We start from the raw sequence: 15,000 nt of genomic DNA, 5'->3' as shown, positions 1-15,000 counted from the left end.
TCTGCCTGCCTGCCTGCCTGCCTGTCTGTCTGTCTGCCTGCCTGCTTGCCTGCCAGCCGGTCTGCCTGCCTGTCAGCCTGCCCCCTTGTCTGCCTGCCTGCCTGCCTGTCTGTCTGTCTGTCTGTCTGTCTGTCTGCCTGTCAGCCTGCCTCCTTGTCTGCCTGCCTGCCTGCCTGTCTGTCTGTCTGCCTGCCTGCCTGTCTGACTGTCTGACTGTCTGACTGTCTGACTGTCAGCCTGTCAGCCTGTCTGCCTGTCTGCCTGCCTGTCTGCCTGTCTGTCTGTCTGTCTGTCTGTCTGTCTGCCTGTCAGCCTGCCTCCTTGTCTGCCTGCCTGCCTGTCTGTCTGTCTGCCTGCCTGCCTGTCTGACTGTCTGACAGTCTGACTGTCTGACTGTCTGACTGTCAGCCTGTCTGCCTGTCTGCCTGTCTGCCTGTCTGCCTGTCTGCCTGTCTGTCTGTCTGTCTGTCTCTGTCTGTCCCCTCTACTGCACCAGATGTCTTGACATCGCGTGCAAAGTGGGAGCCTTCACTACTACCTACAGTAGACGCTTGTGTGGTCACCACGCCTCACACGTCAGGTTAACCCTCTGTCTGCTCATTACTGTTCTTCTGGCCTTGTAGTGATACGCCCCCCAAGGCACAAAGGTCAAAGAGGTACGGAGGGGCCGGGTGGTCACTGGGGGGGGGGGGGGGGGGGGGGGGTGATCAGTGGGGGTATTATTGGTACAAGACCGTGAGAGGCTGCAACATGAGCCTCAGCTGGGGATGTGTTCAGTCATAATTCTGAGACAAGAACAGGTGTTCCTCTGGAACGAGTCTGAGCTCTCGCCCCCCAGCGCCCAGGGGGGAAAAGAGAGGTGAGAGGAGAGGTGAGGTGAAAGTACCCCCAGAGCACACCTGACTCCGGTTTGATTGTCCCTCTGTCATCCGACATGTCTTCGGGGTGTCACTATCCACCCTTAATGGCGAAAGTGTTCTTTTAAAGGCCTCTGGTGGGGTGTTAATGTTTTGGGACAAAGCCTCATCTCCAACCAGCCTGAGGAGATGTAATGGCAGCTTTACAAGGATAATTAACTAGCCATGAGCGAGGGTAATGAACTTTTCAAACGCGCTTGGCAAACTGAAGAGAAAAAAATAATGAATTAGAGCCGGAAAGGGTGTTAAAAGGGAGTTGCGAGAGTTCTTTAGTTTAGAGCATTCCTTCGGGAAGGTCGGCGGTGAGAAATTGAATTTCGGAGCGGCTATCTTTTCATTGCCTGACCTAAGAGCTTCCCCCTGCCCGGCTGGCCGACCGCATGGCCTGGGCCAGAGTATGGATCGCTATTCATTAGTCCACTTTACACCTGTCGGCGAAGCAGCGCTTATTGGATTTCTCCATTTTCCTCCCTGCCTCCTATGGCCACTTGCAAGCTTTAGAGAGCATTTATGATTATGAATAAATAACTTCTAATGCACCCCTTGCATAAAGCGCTGTCTAGCCCAGAGCTGACTAAGAGTCGTCCGTAAAAAAAAGTGTGGGAAAAAAAATAATCAATGAATGCAGAGTTTAAACACAATTGTATTTATTGCATTTATACTGAGACAAGTGAAGACTATTATACTATTCAGGATATACTGGCATGCCGATGCTACTTGGCTGTCTGGCCTATCTCACTATACTTATCTCCTATGAAGAGATGCTCTCCTCTTATCCGTGTGGATAGGCCTAGCTGGAGCTGGAGAACAGCTGATCTCTGCAGAGGCCCTACCCTACTCAGACACGACCCATGTAATCCACATGGTCCAGACTCCCTACTGCTTTACATTAAAGATGAGTGCCTAAGAGAGGGATAGGTGCGTGTGTGTGTGTGTGTGTGTGTGTGTGTGTGTGTGTGTGTGTGTGTGTGTGTGTGCGTGCGTGTGTGTATGTATGTCTCTTAGCCTGGCGGCAGCGTGCACACATACTCACACACACACACACACACACACACACACACACACAATCATCCACTCTCTCCAGCTGTTTATTTCTTGACTGAAGCTCGGAGTAATTGTGTGGAAAATGGGTGTGTGTCAGTCTCCAGCCATGTCCAAACTGAGATGGCATGTGGACGGACCCATTTTCTGAATGCAAATAAAAAAATGGAGATCAAAAAAGTTATCAAAACACAACTGACATCTGACAATTGCTTGTCTCAGGCAGCCTTTTCATTTCAGCGCCCGGTGTATTAAAAATTAATGGATTTTGCACAGACGCCATATGCTGTCAAGATTGATGCCTCTCTCTCTGGAATAAAGTGCTACTTTTGTTGTAGACTGTGGCATGCAAAGCTCGGGCTCTCTCTCCCTCTGCCTCTTCTTGCTCTCTCTCTCTCTCTCTCTGTCTCTGTCTCTCTCTCTCTATTTTCATCTCTCTTTCTCTTTCCCTCTCCCTCCCTCCCTCTCTCTCTCTCTGGTTCTCTCTCTGTCTCTCTGTCTCTCTCTCTCCCTCCCTCCCTCCCCCTCTGCCTCTTTCCCTTCTCTCTCTCTCTCTCTCTCTCTCTCTCTCTATTTTTTTCTCTCTTTCCCTCTCAGGGCCAGGAATGAGTTGTTGTGAAACCTACTTAGCTCAAGTTTTTTCCCCCCTCTCTTTGTTTACAAAGACATTTGCAGGGAAAAAAACAACAACAATTAGTCTCATGCTCCGACGTCAGTGGCTAACATGTTTTTTTAATGACAGCACATTTTCATCATTTAAAGCGTACACCCCGCGTGGAGTGCATGTGAGGGGAGTTCTGAAAAGCATGGACAGCTGCATCTAACGATAAAAGAACTCTGCACGGCCTCTGGGTGCATTTCAGGCACAGAGTAATGTCCCAGGCAGCGCATCAGAAGGGTTATGGTGTTGATGGGCTCATTAGAGAACCTGATGCTGGCTGCTGCCTGGGAGGCTCTGGCACGGTGGGCCCAGCACCAGCCCCTTAGAGCTAGCATATGCTAGTCCTAGCATTAACACTAGCACTAGCTACAGGCCCGGCACTATGCTTATGCCGTTTAGCTGACGCTTTTATCCAAAGCGACTTATATTGCAGTGAGCGCATACCTTTGTTTGTACATATGGTCCCAGTGGGAAGAGAACCCACAGCCTAAGTGTTGTTAGCGCCATGCTCTTACCAACTGAGCCACAGAGGACCACTATGGCGCTAACACTAGCTACAGGCCTATTGTTAGCACATAACTAGCACTAGCACAATGGAGCCCAAGCCCAAGCCCTAACACTAACTACAGGCCCAGCACTTGCACAGAACTACAGTAGCACTAGCAGCATCGACCAGCTCTATACCACTAGAACTTGCACCAGCTATTGGCCAAGCAGTGGTACTAAGCCTAGCCCTAGTGATACCAGTAGCCCCAGTACTAGCATTAGCAGCAGCCAACCTAAGCCTCAGCACTAGCTGCCCAAATCCCATTCATCATTCGCCCCATGCAGTGCTATTACAGCCCCAGCCCTAACCTCAGCTTCAGCCCCAGGCCCAGCCCCAGGCCCAGCCCCAGCCTTAGCCCCAGCCCCAGCCCCAGCCCCAGCCCCATCCCCAGCCTCAACCTCAGCTCCATCCACATGCAGCTCTAGCTTCAGCCTACTGAGGAAGATACAGCCTATGACTGGCCGTGCTTCTGAGAGCACAGCACACAACACAGCAAGTCTCCCTGCTGCCCTGATCTGTCCTAATCTGATGTATGCCGGGAGATTATTCAACATAGTGAGGCGATAAATATAATAATCAGACGGGAAGTAATATTCAAATTGTCACCGCATTGGCCATAATGAGAGGATACAGGCCGCTCCTGTTTGTAAATGCATTACTCATACTGCTCACGCTGTCACTTTCATTTACTTTGGAAGGAAACGGAGCACTTTAAACCTTCCGGTGCGACTTTGAAACACAGAACAACGGGGGGAAAAAAACGTCGTGAAATTGCCTCGTCCAATTTCTGTGCAAATATTGAAGCGTTTTTTTTTTTCGTCTTCTCTATTACGTTTTTTTGGGGCATAATGTTCTCTCTTGTGGCGAGGCCTTTATCCTACAAGACGCTGTAACGAAGCAATTTAATTTGATGCCCGGCAAACCTTGAGCGATTATTCTATGATCCGAGCTTCCTCAGACAGCCTCGGTCTCTGCGTCTCCTTGTGAGCCTTTGCCGAGAACTCCTTTTGACTTCTCCAAGTCTCAGAGAGAGAGTTTTTGCATGTTTCATGTCCAGAGGCAGAGAGGGATCTTTTGGGGTTCATTTGCATGTAAAGTGGAGCGTGGTCCTCTGTAGGCGTGATGTGCCTCCAGACAGCCCCTCCCCAGTGGCCCTGCCAGCCCCTGCCAACCCTGCCAACCCTGCCAACCCTGCCAACCCTAGCAGCCCCTCACTCTTCCTCCCCTACCTGCCTGCTGGGTGGGGCATGACAGTAACAGCTTGAGGTCCTGTCAATCTCTCACCTTCTAGACTGAGGTCAGCTTTCAGAGGCGTGTCGAGGAGCCAAGGACGAACACTTCCCCAAAAACTACTGTAGCACTTTGTAGAAGAAGCCGAGAGGGAGAACAAGAACCAACACAGAAGTGAACCTTCAGGTGTTGACACAGCATGAACTCAGATAGTAGCTGCCGAATTACATGGAGGAATATAACTGCATTATATAACTAGTGGAAATATATTATATTTAAGGAGACTGGCTGTATTTTTTTAATGCTTTATGCATTAATATATGCATACTTTGTTGTATGAATTGTGCCATACAAATGAACTTGCCTTGCCTTGCGTTTTTCTAAACATTTTACATGAAATTGCCCCCTTATCTGTGTAATAACGCTGTAATTACTGTAGTAACAACATTGTATTCACAGGTTGTTAGTAATTAGGTGATTTACATGGCATATGGAGGAAAGTGGTTTGTGTTATTGTAACAAGAAACTGTCTTTATTCCACTTTTGTAATAACACAAACCACTCAACTCCATTACTTTTGAATTACAACACAGTTACCAATGTACAGTTGTTTACAAGTTAATACAATGTTGTTACTAAGTAGGAATAACAGAGTTAATTCTTTCACAGGTATAGAGACTTAATGAAAGGTGTGACTGCCAGAGATTGTTTTTAAAATATGTTTTTATATGTTGCTTTATTGGGGATAGAGACAGTAGAGATTGACAGGAAGGATGGGTGAGAGAGAGTGGGGATGACATGCAGTATGACAATGGCCGGAATCGAACTGGGGACCTTTTACCAATTATATGGCATGTGCCATATTACATTACGCGCCCCACCAGAGAGTGTTTACGAAAGGTGCATGTAGCAGAGAGTGGACCCCTGTGGAGGCTGGTGGAGATCGGAGGTTTGATACCATTCCTCATTCCATTCCATGCATTAGAAGAACGAGCCCGTCCTCCCATTTCTACCCACAAGCAGCCTCAAACCGGTGGACTCATCTATAAAGGTACATGGGGAGGAAGGTGCTAGTGTGTAAAGAGATGAATAAAATCGGCTGATCTTATCAGAGTAAATAAAGGGAGAGGGTGTTGGAGACTGACCCCTCAAGCCTCTGTTCTTCGTCAGCAGTGGTCTCTGGTCTACTGGACTGTGGGCTTCGAGGAGAGGGGGAACGCGGAACCCGGCTCCTAGATTGTGTTACGATAATGGCCGTCTCCAATCATAGATAATCTGGCCCCATCTTTTCTTCACAGACACAGCGGCAGACAAGGTCAGGGGGAAGGGGGGGATTCTCGGGCCGAGGAGATAGGGATGGTGTGGCTCCTCAATGATTTAGTACTGAGATTCGCTCAGCTGCTTCCATCACCCACCGTTAGATCTCTCATCCCGCCTGACCCCCCCCCCCCCCGCCCCTCTCTCACCCTCCCTTACCCCCCTTATCTCTCTCTCTCTCCACCTCTCCTTCCCTCTGCCTCCCTCCCTCCCTCCCCCCCTTATCTTTCTCTCTCTCTCTCTTTCTCTCCCTCTCCCTCCCTCCCTCCCTCGCTCGCTCCTTCTCTCCCCGGGCCTCTCTTTCGGAACCCCTTTTTTCTATCTATCACTCGCTTGATCTCTCTCCCTCTTCTTCTCTGGCAGGAAGGAGAGAGAGAGTGAGCTAACCCACTCCTCCCTCCCTCCCCACCCCCACCCCCGGTTTGGATTGAGGCAAATTGCTTGGGTTTAAAGTGGTAGATATGAGACACTTTCTATTCCGGCACTGTCCGCATAGTGGAGGAGCAAGAGGCAAGGCCTGCTTCCCATTGTCTCTCTGTATCTCCCAATTGGAATCATGACTTGATAAAGTTGAAAGAGAAAAGGTCTGTGTTAAGCACAGCAGATAGAGATGGACTGCACGGGCGAGGGAGAGAGAGAGAGAGAGAGAGAGAGAGAGAGAGAGAGAGAGAGAGAGAGAGAGAGAGAGAGAGAGAGAGAGGGGGCGGTTGACTCAGAGAGCAGAATAGATTTAAAGTCTGCGAAGCCTCCTCCCATTCCCCATTCTTTTTGATAATCCGAGGGAGGGAGAAAAATAAATAACACATGAGTCATTCTAATAGACAGCCACAGAATTAGTTCTGCCATCCACAATGGCAATAGAGCTGCATCCAGGATTATGCTCCGTCTGGTCTCGCAGTCATTTCCTGAGCTGAAGTTTTTACTAGCGCTCCTGACACATCTCTATCCCTGGAGAGGGGCCGTCTCTAGGGGAGGGGGAGGCAGGCGGGGGAGGAGAGTGGGGGGGGGGGGGGGGGGAGTGGGGGTTGGCGGAGCATCTAAACCCACTAATGGGCCCTAATGCCAGCACAAGCACGTAATCGAGACACCTTCTCGACTCCCCATGACAGATAATTGCCGATGTCTTGTATGTGATGAATGTGGCTCCATTCCAGGGGTGGCAAAAGTCCCGGGCGCAGCCGCGGGTCTCAGCCCTAACCAATCTACGGGAGCCCCGCTGGGAATAGTCTACCTAGCTCTGCTCGCTCAGAGAGAGACATGAAGCTGGGTCCCCCCCCCCAGCTCTCTCCCCCCTCCCCCCGCCTCCCCCCAGCCCCTCTAGCCCTCCGAGCCGAAGCTGTCTGTTTTCCTTTAACCACAGGCCTTCATAGTAAATCTCATTTCATTGTCAGGCACGGCTGTGCTGTGCTTTGCCCCCCCCCCCCTCCCGCCGCCCCGCGCCGCTGTCTGCTGACTTCCTGTTGCCATTAACGTTCAATATCCCTCTGTTGGGGCCTGTCTGCGTGCTCTTATTTCATCCAACGGCCGCGCGTCCTACGCTGTCCTCCTCCCCCAGCCTAAAGTTCCTCTGACAGACCAGCAGCAGGGCCGCGCCGGGGTAAAAAGAGCCCTCTGTATTTCATTCACTCTGTCTGTCCCCCCCCACCCCCACCCCACCCCACCCCTAGCCCTCCCCCAACCCCCCCTTCAGTAATTGATATCGGGCCCCATCCATCCTCCTCTCTTAAGACCGAGATCCAATTTATCTCAGTGAAAACGCCGATTGGCCCTCGCCCAGGCCTTGTCGGTCAGACTTTGCCTGTTTTTAGATGGTCGTTAATTAAAGTGGCGCCGTGACAAAAATAAGATCTAAAATGGGGGGAGTGTGTGTGGTGGTGAAATGGGCCGTCTGATTCACACTTGACCACGTAAATCACCCGACTGGCTGAGCCTAATCTCACCCGGGCCACGTAAATCAGCACCCCAGAATACACACATCTGACCCCCACACAATATAGACGCACGGCGGGGTCAATTAGATGCAATTCTGCCCTCATGTAAATCTCTAACTGGCTTAATCTGCATTAACCCCAGATGATGTTAGTCACAAATGGCTTTAGAATGGTCTAGTCAATCACACTGTCATTCTGGCTGGGGCCAGAGGGTGGTTCTGGAATACTGGTGTATTCAGTCTATGACTGCTAGCTGCCAATAAATGATACTACCACGACCACTACTACCGCTACAACTACTATTGACTACTGTACTACTACTACTAGTACTACAACTACTCCTACCACTACCACTACTACTACTACTACTATTAATATTACAACTACTACTACTACTATTACAATTACAACTACTACTATTAAATTACAACTACTAATACTACTACTACTAATGAAGAACTCTGCCAATTAAAAAGAAACTGCCGTAAAGCAGAGCGCAAAGGGAGAAAGTGTAAACTACATATACACCTTGACATTTAAAAAAAAAACTGATCTTTACATAATAGGGCAATGCAGTTGGCTAGACAAACCTATTTCTCAGATACCATTTCTGAAAACAAAGGTAATCCCAAAGTGCTTTTTTAGAGACCCTACACTGGCTTCCTAAATTCTGAATATAATACATTTCAATATCCTTCTGCTTGTTTATAAAGCTCTCACTGGCACAGCACCAGAATATCTGAAATACCTTTTGCTAGCATATCAGCCCAATAGAGCTTGCAGGTCTTCTGATGCTGGTTTTCTCTGTGTACCACATGTACAAAAGAAGAGATTTGGTGAGGCTGCATTCTCATTTTATGCACCCAAATTGTGGAAAACGTCCAGTTTACATTAGGCATTCAACCTCAGCAAATATGTTCAAGTCAAGACTAAAAACCCATCTTTTTAATATTGCCTTTAAATGACCAAATAATAATAAATGATATATAAGATTATATAATGATTGGAGCACTCCGTTTGCAGAAGCGCTATACAAATAAAAGTTATTATTATTATTATTATTATTATTATTATTATTATTATTATTATTATTATTACTACTACTACTATTAATATTACAACTACTACTGCTACTGCTACTACTACTATTACTATTACCACTATTACTTTCAGAAGTGTGAAAGCTTAATATATGTAACTGTCTACTCCCACAGTGATTTGGTACCATGTCAAAGTCCTAAACCCAAGTGTATCCACTACCTGTTTCAAAAACTGCCTGGCTTGTACTGACTGCTCTCGCTCTCTCTCTCTCCTTCTCTCTCTCTCTCTCTCTCTCTCTCTCTCTCTCTCTCCTCTCTCTCTCTCTCTCTCTCTCTCTCTCTCCTCTCTCTCTCTCTCTCTCTCTCTCTCTCTCTCTCTCTCTCTCTCTCTCTCTCTCTCTCTCTATCTCTATCTATCTCCATCCGTCTTATGTTCTGTCAAAATAGTAAATTAAAAGATTCAAGCCAGTTCAAAGAGGATGAGGTTGACTGTCCCGCCTTGTGACTGATGATCAGACCTACAGTAGCTACACACGTACTGTAGACTACACTGGCTTTGAAGTGTAGATGTGGAGAAAATGTGTGTGTGGTGGTGGTTAGGGGGGTGTGTGTGTAGGGGGGGAGAGGGGGGGGGGGGGTCCCCGTGGCTCTCATCTGTAACCAGGCTGAGCTGTCACTCGGAGGGGGACGGTGAGGGATGGAGCGCCACCCGTCCGCCCCTCTCCTCCTCGCTCGCCCGCTTGTCTTTGAACCTGGAGCCAGTGACAGTGAACCTGAGACAGCCCTCTCTCTCTCTCTCTCTCTCTCTCTCTCTCTCTCTCTCTCTCTCTCTCTCTCTCTCTCTCTCTCTTTCTCTCTCTCTCGCTCTCTCTCTCTGCTAAGGCACAGATGGGAAGTCAATAGAAACGAGTGACCTATATTAACAGCTACTCTGCAAACTCCCAGTGTGTCTGTCTCTGGTACTGAGAGTGGAATATTAAGGTGTGTGGAAGTGGGTGGGTGGGTAGGTGTGGGAGGAGAGGGGAGACCACCGAAGAAGGTTAATTACCTCCTCGTCCTTCGCTGTCGGCTGGCTTCACCTGGATGGGTCGGTTCATCTGGAAAAGAGAGAGAGAGAGAAAAGCCTGGGTTAGCATGGCCATCTGAGGACATTGGCTACGAGAACGACAGAGAGAGAGAGAGGGGGGGGGGGGCATCGGGTTCATGTCCTAAGATTGTCACAACATCGTCAGCTAAACAAAAACAAACAGTGATCTAGTAGTAAGGCGAGGAGCTCTTCTGATGCCAGCGTGTTTAATGAAACCCAGGGCCCAGCCCGGCCCGGTAGAGAGACCTCCCCTCCCCTCTCACAGTTCAGCAGAATTAGCACTTCTCAATGACACAGTCACACTAGGTGTCAGATGGCACAGGGAGATTAATGCCATTACATCACCCACTCCCAACCCCGCGGGGATGGAGGGCCACTCTGGCCTGCCCGGCAGTTTTCCCATTCCGGTCCCTTCTCTCCCCTCCCCTCCCCTCCCCTCGGCTCCCCCTCCCAGATGGACCCCGCCCCTCTTTCCTCTCTTTCTTTTTCCCTCTCTCTTTCCTCTCCGTCCGCCAGAGACATCCCTTCGCGCAACAGATCGGAAAGTCGTGACCAAATATGCCGGCCGCTCTGGTCAAGCCAACCCCGCCTCACCCCCCCCCGCCCCACCCTGACAGACCTCTGCTGCATAATAGTGGTTATCGAGAGCCACATAAACACCCGTCGTCAGAGAGCAGAGAGAGAGGCCCAGTAAAAGGGCGAGAGTGCGAATCAATAAACAACCTCTGAAGATATATTTCAGCGAAAGAAAAAAGCGAAGCAAGCGGGCGAGCCAACATTAAAAGCGCTTTTAAAAAACGCCTGCTGTGAGTAAGAAATTCCCAAGACTCCCTTTGCTCCTATATTCTGATTCTTCTCTCTCTCTCTCTCTTTCTCTCTCTCTCGCGGTCTCTCTCTCTCTCTGTGGAGAAGGACTTTAATGATGAAAGAGTACCCAAGCCCGTACTGTATATAAAACCATAAAAACAACTCCCATTTTTCCTCAATGAATGGAGTGGGTGTGCTGTAAAGGGCAGTCTACGGAGGGTTCGCTTGTGTGACGGAGGACATCCGGGGAATGGTGGGTTTGGCTGCAGTCGGCACGGGGCCCTGCTTCTCTTAACTAGGCCATGAGGACAGGGCCATGGTGGGAGCGAGTGTCACGGAGCCACGCCGTTCATATCGGACCAGACCTCCAGCCCGATATAGATGAGGGTCGGGCGGGGCGGGGGGCGTGGGAGGGGGGCGTGGGCGTCCGACGACGTGGCACCCCTGGGTACTGTGCCCCGCGCATCCACTGGAGCGTACCGTGCTCTCTGACACTGGAACAAAAGCGGGAGGGAGATGCACATGTCGAACACACACGCTCACACACACACAGACACAGACACACATACATACACACACACACACACACACAGACACAGACACAGACACAGACACACACACACACACACACACACACAAAGACACACACACACATACAAAGACACACACACACACACACACAAAGACACACACACACATACAAAGACACACACACACACACACACACACACACACAGGATGTGCAACTAACGCTAGCTGACATGTAAACACTTAGCGGCTGCGAGCTCAAGCTACATGCACATCTATTGTTATCTCCTCCCTCCGCGGCCATCACTGTAACATCATGTGACGCTGACAGCCCTAACCCACGAGAGAAGGAGAAGGCTTGTCAGTGGATAGATAGCATATCCCCCCATCCACACGGCTCTGTCCTGTCTGTGGTTGTCGGGGGGACTCTGCTGGGCCTGTGCTTGAATGAGAGCAGAGATGACTAATGGCTAAAGCTAGCGCCGTGACGAGGGGCGGCTGGGGAACTTGGGAAGGTCCAGATGTTGCGGCTGCTCTACGGGGCTTTTCTCCGCTGGTGTTGGGGAAGATGGGAGAGTGGGGAGGTGGGTAGTAGGTGGGGTAGGCAGGGTAGGTGGTGGTGGTGGTGGTGTGGGGGGAGCGGGGGAGGTTAGAGGAGGAATGGGGGCGCTGGGTGGATGGGAGGATGGAGTGGTGGTTGTTAGGGGAAGTTAAAGGTAGGTTGAGGTGTCGGGGTCCCCGTTCAGTGATCCGTCAGCCCTCCTGGCCTTAAACTGCAGCCATTGGTCACCGGGCTCCAGAGCCGAGCCCCATTAGTAGCCTCGGCGCTGCCGCGGCAACAGGAGTCATTAGACAGCTCCGAGAGTACACTAGGGGTTGCTAGGCAACCAGGCAGAAGAGGGCAGGGGGAGGCAGCTCGTTGGTCCGTTATCCAGTGAGTTGGCACACTCCTTTGCTCTCAACACGCCTTCTATCTCTTTCTTGGCCGGTGAGGTGAGGTGATAGGGAGAACAAAGTAAAAAAAGAAAAAAGAAAAAAATCTTCCTCAACCCCCCTCCTCCTTTCATGTCCCACTTCTGTGTCCTCTTTTAGCAATTGTGACTAAAAAGAAAAAGTTTTCAGAGTTGAAGAGTGCACACCGAACTCCGGATCCCAAACCCCAACCACTAGAGTCATACTCTATAGTCAGTGTTGCCAGATGGGATTGTTTTCCAGCCTAACCACAGTCTAAAAGCCGCCCAGTGTGATCATAAGTAGCCCGATTGGGCGGGGATACGCCCAATCTGGCAACACTGTCTATAGTCATACCACCTCAGCCAGCTAGAGTCATACTCTATAGTCATACCACCTCAACCAGCTAGACTCATATTCTATCGTCATGGCAATTTCAATAGGAAGGCAAACTAATTTCCTGTCACACACTCGCAAATACAGTACTCTACAGGCTATGCACTCGCAGTAGACACACACACACACACACACACACTCTTGTCCATGCGGTACACACTGCTAGAGTTTCTCTCTCTCACACACACACACACACACACACACATACACACACACAAGCACCCACCCACAAACCACCCACCCACACACACAAGTCGAGTCTCAGGGCTCAATAACAGCAGGTGGCTTAGGTGACATTTTAATCCCTTATTACTGAGTGCAGGATTAGCCGGCAGATCAAGGCAGAGTTAATTATATGAATTCATCAGAGGCAGGGAGAGGGAACAGCCTGCTCTCCCCCTGGGCATGGACACACACAAGACACCCACGAAGACGACTGACATTCTGTCTGACTGGCAGCCATGTTTTTTTCTCTGCTAGATACACACAGGAAGGGGCTAGGTAAGATAAAAACATTTTAAATTTAAAAAATATCCCATATTTTACCCACCCACAGGGACTGCACACAGAGGTATAACATATCGTAGACATAGTGGACTAGGGGAAGGAGTACAGGCAGATGTGTGGAAGTTGCCCCCTCCGCCCACCCCCCCCCCCCTCCACCCACCTTCCCATCTTGCTTTATCTTTGTCTGCTTCTCGCCCTTTGGCCTCCAAAACCAATATGCTTCCCACCACAGCCTGTTAATGGGTTGATCAATGCTGACAAATAGGCAGCTCGCACTGTCTTGCCTAGGAACTCACAGCCCTAGCTCTCTGCTCAGGGAAGCTACCTCTTCTCTCTCTCTCTCTCTCTCTCTCTTCCTCCTCCTCTCTCTCTCACTATCCCCCACTCTCTCTCTTTTTCTCTCTCTCTTTTCCCCCAGCCCTCTCTCTCTGTCTGTCTCTCTCTCTATTTCTATTTCTCATTCTCTCCCCGTTCATCTTCCCTATCTTTCTTTTTTTCTTTCTTTTTTTAAACTTCAGGGTCTGATCTATATTTATGCTGATCTATATTTTTATGCTGATCTATATTTTTATGCTGATCTATATTTGTCATGCTGATCTATATTTTTCAGGCAGATCTATATTTTTCATGCAGATCTTTATTTTTCATGCAGATCTATAATTGTCATGCTGATCTATACTTTTCAGGCAGATCTATATTTCTCATGCAGATCTATATTTTCCATGCAGATCTATATTTGTCATGCTGATCTATATTTTTAATTCTATTTGGACAAATAAAACCTTGCTGTGGTCACAGAGGATTGGGAAATAAACAATGTGGAAGAAAAACCCCATTAAGAGCCCTTTACATCCAGCGAGTTGTGTGTTGTATTTGTGTATGTGTGTGCCTGTGTGTGTATATGTGATGTGTGTGTGTGTGTGTGTGTGTGTGTGTGTGCATGCACGCTTGCTCGCTCATGTGTGTATGTGTGTGTGTGTGTGCGTGCCTCTATATATGTGTATATGTGTGTGTGAGTGTGTGTGTGTGTGTGTGATTGATAACAATGCGGTAGAGAGAGAGAGAGAGAGAGAGAGAGAGAGAGAGAGAGAGAGAGAGACAAGGACACCACTGGCCTTTGACCTTGTTTACATCCCTGTAAATACCACTGCCCACCGGGCCAGCGGGCCAGCCAGAGAGCTTCCGCCCGGTTCACATCCACACAAAACACTGACAAATACCCCTTCTACAAATGGCAAACATGGCCTTTAAAATCCGTAACCACTCTTTACTTTGCAGTATTACATTTCAGTCGGATATCAACAGCTAGGCCTTGATCTCCCAGAGCCTCCGTGTGTTTCCTCTGTGTCTACCACAAACACAGAGAGCACTCTCACGGCGGGGGTATGAATGAATGAATGAATGAATGAATGAATGAATGGTCTTTATTGTCATTGATCTTTATTGTCATTGATATAGTACAGGTACCAATCAACGAAATTTGGGAGGGGTGGCTCCCCTGGTGCTAGGAAAGAAAAAAACTAAAAAACAAGAAGGGAAAGGAGCTGGTTTACATGAATAAAGGCTATGTACACTATCCACTATACTATACTATACAAATAAAACACTGTGCTGTACTCTATGCTATGCTATACCTATTCTAACATTTCCTATTCTCTGCAACCTTATGTACCCTAGGGTTGTCATATTGCACATAGTGTTATTGCACATTCATTTAAAGTGTCGCAGTTTGCAGGCTTGAAATGTACACATTTGTGCCTCAGCACTACACCTGATTTCAATCCAGCAGCTGCCATCAATCCGTCCAGACTGTCCAGGGCCCAGAACCTAGGTCTTTGCTGTGTTCAGGGCCTGAATGGCCCTGGGGTAGAAGCTGAGCTTCAGTCTGTTTGTCATATGCATCTCAAATAGCTAGTAAGCGTCCTCACGTTACCCGTTTAGTTTCTAATTCATTCATAATGGCCATAATAACCTCATATTCATAACGACCTCCTCTTCCTTTTTCCTCTGCCCCTCCATTTTGTAAAGCTGTGTCCCTGC

The 15,000-nt window shown here is 49.0% G+C and overlaps 1 protein-coding gene across 12 annotated transcripts in view; it reads right to left on the bottom strand.

Moving 5' to 3' along the window:
* Positions 1–15,000, bottom strand: part of celf6 (CUGBP Elav-like family member 6) — a gene marked incomplete at both ends in the record, with an annotated part of 122,422 nt that overhangs the window by 28,845 nt on the left and 78,577 nt on the right. For all 12 annotated transcript variants that reach the window (XM_080539091.1, XM_080539095.1, XM_080539097.1 and 9 more), the window contains one exon: positions 9,733–9,781. In XM_080539091.1, the coding sequence (XP_080395217.1) occupies positions 9,733–9,781 (49 nt within the window). The remainder of the gene's footprint in view (positions 1–9,732; positions 9,782–15,000) is intronic.

The sequence above is a fragment of the Nansenia antarctica genome (assembly GCF_963989245.1).
Source record: "Nansenia antarctica genome assembly, chromosome: 9".
Classification (NCBI taxonomy): domain Eukaryota; kingdom Metazoa; phylum Chordata; class Actinopteri; order Argentiniformes; family Microstomatidae; genus Nansenia; species Nansenia antarctica.
The sequence above is the reverse complement of the archived record's forward strand: the minus strand, read 5'-3'. Positions and strand labels throughout refer to the sequence as shown.